This window comes from Primulina huaijiensis, chromosome 9 (genome assembly GCF_012295235.1).
Source record: "Primulina huaijiensis isolate GDHJ02 chromosome 9, ASM1229523v2, whole genome shotgun sequence".
Taxonomy (NCBI): domain Eukaryota; kingdom Viridiplantae; phylum Streptophyta; class Magnoliopsida; order Lamiales; family Gesneriaceae; genus Primulina; species Primulina huaijiensis.
In genome coordinates, this window is record NC_133314.1 from 21,362,559 (window position 1) to 21,371,347 (window position 8,789).

Genomic DNA, 8,789 nt, shown 5'->3' on the forward strand with positions numbered 1-8,789 from the left:
GTTTGTGTTTGAATAAAGAGATCTTTGCTCTTAGTCCCTCTCATGTATTATTTTTAAAATTTTATATTTTACTGTACACTCTAAGGTAGGAAACGAATTAGAGTTGTGCTAAGTACTGCTGAAGGAATCTGCGTCTGTAACCATCGGTTGCGATCGTGTGGTTGAATTGTGAGGAGCAGTTCGTAAAATACGGTGGATATAACCCGGTGGCATTCTGGTCAAAAAGGTATAAGATTTAATTTATTTTACGGAAGCATGATGAGCCATTAATTTAAAAAGAAAATCAATTTAATTAAAAAGAGGTTGAGGGGTATTTTGGGAAAAATAATAAAATTAGGTAGTAAAACCAAAGTTTAAAAACTTTGGGTACTGAATCCTAAGTTGCCCTTAATTTAAACCAAGATTCGTTTAAGGCAGGTCTAGACTCAATCAAGCGGGTCTACACCTGATCAATGTCTAGAAGCGAGTCATAACTAATAATATATTTATATTTAAATTATATTAAATAATTAATGATCTGATATTTAAAATTAAACAAACTTGAACTTTTCCAATAGAAAGAATTGACAAATCTATGATTTATTTATTTTCCACCTTATAAAATTTATGAACTTCGTTTTATTTAAATCGAAACTTGTATTAAACCTTCTCTAGAAACGTATCAATTCGAAAATATCTATTTAGTGGTTGATATTTTTTTAATGACTTGAGAATCGTAACCACAAGATGTGTGTTCCGTAAACATCTAGACTAACGTAATAATCTACAAATCACGTTAATCAAGTAAATTGTGTCAGACAAGCTTTATGCGACAGACTCGTCCGAGAAAGTATTGTAAGACAAATCAGATTTTTGACAATTGATCAAACGTTCACATTATCCATCAACTCGTGACAATTGATCAAACGTTCACATTATCCATCAATTCGAACACTCCTTGAGACTCTGCATGTCTTTTTCTCTTACACTCTTGAGTGCATCTATTTATTTTTTGTGTCCACGTAAAAATTCTCCATCGAATGAACCTCATTTTTTTGTTGTTTCTATTTATCTTTTTTTCTACACACTAAAGTAATTTTTTTTATTATAATCTCATAAATCAATTTTATGAGATGAAAATATGTCAATATGAGAGACACAGAGATTTGAAAGTGAAAATCAAAATAACACTAGTGCGTATTTAAATCAATTCAAATACACTTGAGGACGGTTATTTATGAAAAATGAAGTTTGACAATAGTCTTAGTTTTTATATGTGGCAAAGCAAATTCTTGCAAAGATAAAATTCCATCCCACGCAAAGAAGCAATGAACTAAACATGACCAAAGAAAGGGTCAACACAAAAATATTCCCACCAGCGCTGAAAAATGGTGAGTTTAGTAAATCAACTTGGATTACACATCGTTCTTAAAAAATATATATATGCGCTCATTTATCTAACATCCAACTATCCTTCCCTCTTAATAATTTGAGTTACAACACCAAGAGCAATAGTCCTTCCCAATGCTCTCAGGGACACCCTTCCCAGAGCTCTATGGTTACTGTACTCATCCACACAAATGGACTCCTGCAGAACCACCTACAAAAATGATAACAAAGCCAGTCATTAAAGAGCACTGAGATCTCAACTTTTCCTCTGGAAAATCTAAAACCGAAAAGAAAGACCTTTTCTGCGATTTATAGCTTTTTTCCTTGAAAAGAGTAGCTAGACCCCCTAAACGTAGCAGCACAAGTCCTATTCCAAATTATTCCAATCTCATGTTCCATGGATGTATTTAGGTAATTGACACACGTTTATTTAAAATACATTTTGTTCATCCATGTAAATCACGTAAATGTATGAAAGAAAAGACTTGAACGACATTGAGTAGGGGCACACAGGGGTTGTAGTTACGGGGCTGAGCATTTATGTGCTAACCTCAACCACCGCATTTTGCTTAGCTAATAAACATCTCGGGGATTTCTTTGTCTCCTTCCCAGTCTTTGGATCTAGCAGTGTCAATATCTTCACAACCCGAGCAGCCTCTTTTGCATGGTGTATGTGAATCTCCAACTGCAAAAATATCCATAAAAATGTGTGAACATCAAATTGAAAGAATTTATTACCTCAAGAAAGATTGACATGGACTGCATTTGTAGTGCAACCTGGGAACCAATTAAGATTGGAGTAGATATATCCAGGACAAGAATCTTGAGCTCCAAGTGATTTGCAACATGAACTGGGAAATCAGGGTGACAAATAACACCTCCAGCTGCCACACGATTGCCCTCAATACCATGCAAATTAACAGTAACATTATCACCAGCTCTTGCGACATCACAAACCTGAGAATTGTGTTCCAAAGAACGGACAGTTGCTAATTTTCTTGAAGGCATAACAAGTACCTGGAGGCAGGAAGGGAAACAGTTGGAATCATCCATCCAACTATGCAACCCACATCAAATAAATAAATGGAGAATTCTGGAATTAATCTCATCCCCCAAAAAAGAAGCATCAAACTTGACGAATCAATCCTAAATCCACTTACAAGCATACTTACAAGTGGAGTGAACAGAGTGCTGGAGAGCGGTAATACCAAGCACATCTTAATTATTTTGCAAACTAAACAACCAGAAAAGGCACAGAGTAAAATGCTCTTACTCCACAATAAAGTAAACCAGCTAAATCATCAGATGCTTTAGAATCCATAGAATACGATAGTTAACATTAATATGCAAATAAGAGGCCTTCACATAAAAACCCTACAAATGTGAACTGTTTGGTATTTTAAAGTACGTGAAAGTGAGCTTTTCAGATGAAATTCTTTAACGATGGATCTCAGTAAGAAAATATCATACTTAATCTCAGCTTAAAGCACACTTTGTATTTCAGGTTTGTGTGCTGTCGTAAGGGTTATGAAGTCCCATATTTCCTAATATTTTGCATGATTGTAACCAACATAGTCTCTGAATTAATAAATTTGGCACAAGTTGGAAACAAATAAATGACAGGTAGGTCTAAATATGAAAAGCAAAGGGTATTTGCAGATACTTGTTGCTATGTCATACAGGATGTACAATGCCAAGAGAATATTAACTCAGACTGCATTATTGGAGCCTTGCCATTAATCAAACTAACACTAAGCCATTTCAAACTCAATCTCTTCATTGAACCATGCACAATGCATTTGGGTGGGGACTAAGAGACTGAAAGTAGGCCGAATATGCAGTCACAGTTATGTCCATATGAAGTAGCCACGTAACACACAATGCACTACCACAGTATTTCTGTAGTGAGATGCAAAAGTTTCTACTACTGAATTCAAAATTCTCCATTCGCCACTGAATTCAAAATCCTCCATGTGGAAAGGAAGAAATCATTGTTGACTACTGATTTTCACCAAAAAATTGAATTGGAACGAAGGAGCCACAACATCCTGTACCTTGAAACCAGTTCTGATAGCTCCACTCTCTAATTTACCACAGGCAGAGACCTGACTTTGTGACTGTGATTTCATAACATCACATATAGGCATAACAAGAGGCTTGAAGTAATCTCTCGCAGGAAGTTGGAGGGAATCTATCGCATCCAACAAAAAATGCCCCTTAAACCTGCAACAAAACAGGGAGGGCAGGGAGTTTTTCTATTGATATAAGCAAATCATGAAAAACTTTTGAGAACAGTACACATGCAAGTGTATTTAATGAACTCAATACAGACTGCTACAAAACCTTACAAATGACAAGAAACACAGAACAAAACAAAACTTCTTTCTTCACCAAGACACATACTACAGCAGTTAGAATGGTCACTTGCAGATTTCATGCTCATGCCTTGATATTATGCTCATCGTCGAAGCACAAGAACATAGTAAACTACAAATATTTTTTTTCCATGTACAGCAGACATCAATCCATCAGATTAATTGTTTCCTCAATTAAGTGCATGGAGATCAAGAATGAGAGATAATTTATTAATAAATTAAGTAAATAGAAAAGAAAGCAATACAAACTACTAACCAAGAGACCCGTACATCAGAAGGATTAGCCACCAAGTTTTGGTTTTCCATGGCACTTAGTGGAATCCATGATATAGATGAATCCTTGAACCCACAAGAGCGAAGAACTGGTCCTAGTTTATGCTTAACCACATCAAATCGTTCCTTAGAGTATTGCACAACATCCATTTTGTTGACTGCAACTATTATTTGGTCGACTCCAAAGCTTCTAATTAGCTGTGCATGTTCCCTCGTTTGCCCTCCATTAGCATCCAGGCCTGCTTCAAATGAGCCCATGGAAGCATCTACTACAAGAACTGCAGCATCTGCTTGGGTTGCTCCAGATATCATGTTCGGAACAAAGTCTCTATGGCCAGGAGAATCAAGTAGCACAACACGGTATCTTCTAGATTTGAAAAAAGCAACCGCCACAGTCATAGTTATACCCCTCTCCCTTTCTTCAACACTTTCATCTAGCGCCCATGCATAAGAGAAAGACCCTTTTCCCTGGTCAAACAACAAAAAAATGATATATTCAGCTAGCTACAAGCATGATAAGAATAAGAGAAAAAGCTTGTTATATTACCTGTTGTTTGGCTTCCATTTCATATTTGTGCATTTCCTTCTGGGATATTTGCCCCAACAGGTGAAGCAACCTTCCTGAAAGTGTTGATTTCCCAGAATCAACATGGCCAACCTAATAATTTAATAAGAAATATAAACAAAGGCTGTGCATAAACAAGTTCCAAAGGAAAAATTATAAATTGGGGGGGCGGGGGGCAGCTCACAATTGCAAGATTAAGTTGACTCAATCCATCATCTACTTTGTCAGGAATCATCCATGACTCTGGCTTATATTCTGGAAGTGATGCTACATTTTGCTCATTGATAATGTCAGTGTTTCTAGATTCAGAAGAAAAAGACCCATTGTTCTTACTAGTAAAAGAATTATCAGGATAGTTCCCACTGCCTGAAGCAGATTGTTTCTTATTCACCCCACTAAATCTCGCTTTTGACACTAAAGCTGAAGAGGTGTCCGTCCCTTCAGCAGCCAATTGAGACGGTGTCTTTATCTCTTGTTCACTTGAGATGAGATCTAGAGATCAGCGAAGACAAATTAATATTTGATGGAAGTAAAAGAAAGTTAAAACACGAAGCTATCAAAAACCACAAAAGAGCATAAACCTGTAGATCTAGTTCTAAATATTATCCAACCAAGCATAAGAATAGCGGCACTGTTTTAGAATGTAAAATTGCCTAATTAAATATAAAAAAGAACAAAACAAAATGGTAAAGCAACTTCTTCCAACTCACAAAACAAATAAAAAAGCTGTTTGCAGAGTAGAAATAAACACACAATTCTCATTTACTCGATCATCTATGGATTATTTATCTAAAATACAAACAGGTGGAAATCTTAGTTAAGATTCTTCTCTACACATTATTAAAGGTAAATGTAAATGTAAATGTGACTAAGAAGACCAACCAACGAAGAACAAAAACAAGCCATTGTACAATAGAATTTCACAGGTTACTGTATCCCAGTTTATTTTTGTGCTAAACTGTGACCAAATATTAAAAATAAAATTATAACTAAATAAAAATTACCACCATCTGCGACCAACAATCTTTACACAAAAGAGGAAAGGAAACATTCAGGGAATGTAGCTGCTGGTCACTAGGACTCCACAATCCATGAATCATTGCCAGGTAATATCAATCCTTTGGGTATTAGTCTACCATAAATATAACACGACATCACATATTTTTGGCTAATTTATCCATGAACTCATCCAACGATGAGTGATGACCTCTATAATGATGAAACCAGTGTTATTGTGAGTTGATATTTATCAGCATCAGAACAACTTATGACCTACATTAGCTCCGTAACAAATCTAACAGCCAAAACAGCTGCAAAAATGAAGAAAATCAGCACATTTATTTCCATGCTCATGGATAGTTAAGGTAATCGTCTGCAGAAAGACATTATCTTTTGATTCAAAGTGTATGAATATTGGTGGTTGTGGTGGCAAATGGCTTATCCAAAAATGAGACTCGGTCATAATTGAAGCTCCACAACCTTTGCATGTTGACATTGACTACATGGAAGTGATATAATCAAAAAAGTATTTTAAGGAAATAGAGCACCGCCGACAAAAACTGAAAATAAGTATGAGTGCCAAAATGCAACCACCAGATGGCAGCTTATGAAAATCAGAAGACTCGTTAAATGAAATAAATATGGTAATTTCCAAGAAATCCTTTGAGAAGCATAAGTAGGTGAATTGATGCTTTGATAAGATCAGGATCATGAAAAGGCAGTTTATGAGATACAAGAAAGAGCAAAATGTTAATTTTCTGACATGTACTATGCACCAGGAGAGATTTGGATAAGAAAAAAAGAGATCTGTAACGAACAGTTATACCTGCAGCGATACAGCTGCTGCTATTAATTTTTCTCAAGGGATTACGCAAAACTCCACATATGTAACATGAAGACATGCAATCTTCGTTATCAAAAGTGCATATTGGGCAATGCCACACCTCTGTCCAGAGGAGTTCCTGTTTTGCTTTTGCCTTTATCCCAGGGATACCTGTTGCATAAAAGCAATCAAGAAAATAAGAATATAATGGAATAACTGCATACATTTTTTTTAAAGACTCAAGGACGCAAAGAAGAGACCACAAAGATTACATAGAAGTTCTAGTATTGCTTCCCCGTGGGTATGGTAGTCACAACATTCCTGAGGCAATGAGATTAACAAGAAGGCCATTGTGGTTTTAAAGATGCAGCTTCATTTCTGCCGACAAGCACTCGTTCCATTTTCAAGATATTGTCAAATTGAAGCCCGAATGATCTTTTTGAATCTTCATTTATTTAATGAGCAATTTTGGGGAATAGCTCTCAAAATTAACTAAATCATGGACTAGTCTTGATGCAGGTCTTGGCTTTTAGGATAATGCCTTAACACAGTGCTTTCGCAGCATATCGCGACTCCGTTCTAGACAACCTCACGGTTTCTTTCATTCTTGGTTGAATTGACCCCTAAGGGAATCGATTCTCCATAAGCTTTTGGTGATTAACCTCACAACAAACACTAACGAACTTCTATTCAGAAATTACCTTGACATACTGTAGCATTACTATGGTATACCTTGACATAAATAAGGCCTCAGCCCACGTGAAGAAAAAGTTCAGCACCAAAAATAATGCCTGCGATTTCCTTTTTTTGCACGTCTACCACCATAGAGAGTCGATAATATAATAAGTTTTAAATTAAGGCTGCCAGCAGTTTTGCGGACTACCGCTGTAGAGCTGCAAGGCAATCTGCCTTCAGCCGCTTAGTTGGAGTCAATGAGAGAATACAAATGGATGTGGGTGAAAAAAGAAAAAGATAACCCTTAACTTGTGAAAGTAAAACAAATAAATAATATCAATCAATAAAGTACTGAGCAGGCCAATTCTTTCTCTAACCAGACACAAAATTAGTCTCATCTTCTTCCAGCAATTCTTCGTAATCATCCTCGTAGTCATAGCCATCACCGAATTCACCAGCGACACCGTAGTCATCATCATAATCAACTCCATATTTCACTTTACGAGGCATGATCAAAATCCCTGTCACATAAAGTACAATATTTACCAAGCATTATCACCAAGACCACTAAAATTTAATTATTAGCCGCTGAGTGAATTAGCCAAAATAAAAGCTATTTCTAGCATGAAACAACATACTAAAATTACCCTTTGAATCGGATAGAAGAGTGGGGCTATCAAAGGCCCCTGCCCACAGAAGTTGATGGCTAACTGGAAATAGTGTCACATTAATGTCCGAATACTCAATAATCCTTCGAAGAATAATCCACAGTCGAAGGGAACAAATATGGTATTTAGTTTTTTTAGGGTTTCAAAAAGAATAGGATGACATCCCAAAACGTTATATTGGGAGAACATGAACCAAGTTGGGATAATTTTGGTAACCTTTTATTTGTTGGAGTTTTGTTTATTTTTAGCTTCAATGTCTTCTCTCTTTGCAAATGCCTCAATTTTTTTCTTGAATTAGCTATTATCCTCATTTGTTTAATATTAGACACTAAGTAATTTTTATGTATTCCAATTTTCATGTTCCAAAAATGAATGTAAAACGATTATTTCTCTCGAAAAGACAATGATCGATCAACAAAGAATCCAAACATTCCGAATGATCATTCTCCTTCAAGGCCAAAGTCTACATTAGAAACAAACTAACAAAACTTGATCATGGAGTCGTAGATACGATAGAAAGCAATAATCCATATTACGAGTGTGATCCAGCAAAACGAACTAAAATTCGGTAATATCTATGTGATAAATAAGATGAGATTCAAGTAAAATATGTTAGTATGAGACCGTATCAACCTATATATAGTTATTTTCTTGTTATTTTAAGCAACAAAGACGCAGTTTCTAAGCATCCTGTTGGTTTATAAAGTTTTCGTGGCTTGAGTTTTATCAAGAATTGGAAACAAGTGAGTTGCAAAAATGTCCATTTTGAAAAGGCACGAAGGAGATATTAGTTCACGTCATAGTGATGCTAAGCAAAAATGGGAGAGTTTGAAAAGCGTTTATCATCATATTGATAGAAAAAAATATCAAAGAGTCATACAAATTATCGAAAGATTTGCGAGATGTGAAATTGAACTTCTCACTTACAGAATAATAAGCTTCATTTCATGAAAGAACGATAAAGCAAAATCGATTGCTTTTAAAGACTTCTATGAGATATGTGTAAGGTTGTGCATTTAGTGGATATGATGAGTTATTCAGTT

The 8,789-nt window shown here is 35.7% G+C and overlaps 1 protein-coding gene across 3 annotated transcripts; it reads right to left on the reverse strand.

Annotated features, from left to right (window-relative positions):
- Positions 1-1,336: 1,336 nt before the first annotated feature.
- On the reverse strand, positions 1,337-7,892 carry LOC140984436 (uncharacterized). Of its 3 annotated transcripts, none has more exons than XM_073451851.1 (10): positions 7,726-7,891; positions 7,456-7,599; positions 6,407-6,574; positions 4,766-5,073; positions 4,564-4,674; positions 4,000-4,484; positions 3,423-3,591; positions 2,146-2,385; positions 1,919-2,053; positions 1,337-1,579 (listed from the first exon to the last, which is right to left on the reverse strand). In XM_073451851.1, the coding sequence occupies exons 2-10, from the start codon at positions 7,586-7,588 to the stop codon at positions 1,448-1,450; spliced, it is 1,881 nt and encodes a 626-aa protein (XP_073307952.1). In that variant the 5' UTR covers positions 7,589-7,599; positions 7,726-7,891; the 3' UTR covers positions 1,337-1,447. The 3 variants fall into 3 exon arrangements, with proteins under 3 accessions (XP_073307952.1, XP_073307953.1, XP_073307954.1); XM_073451852.1 differs by lacking the exons at positions 7,456-7,599; positions 7,726-7,891 and adding exons at positions 6,676-7,026; positions 7,105-7,435; XM_073451853.1 differs by lacking the exon at positions 1,337-1,579 and having other exon boundaries at positions 2,146-2,252; positions 2,326-2,385; positions 7,726-7,892.
- Between the last annotated feature and the right edge of the window lie 897 nt (positions 7,893-8,789).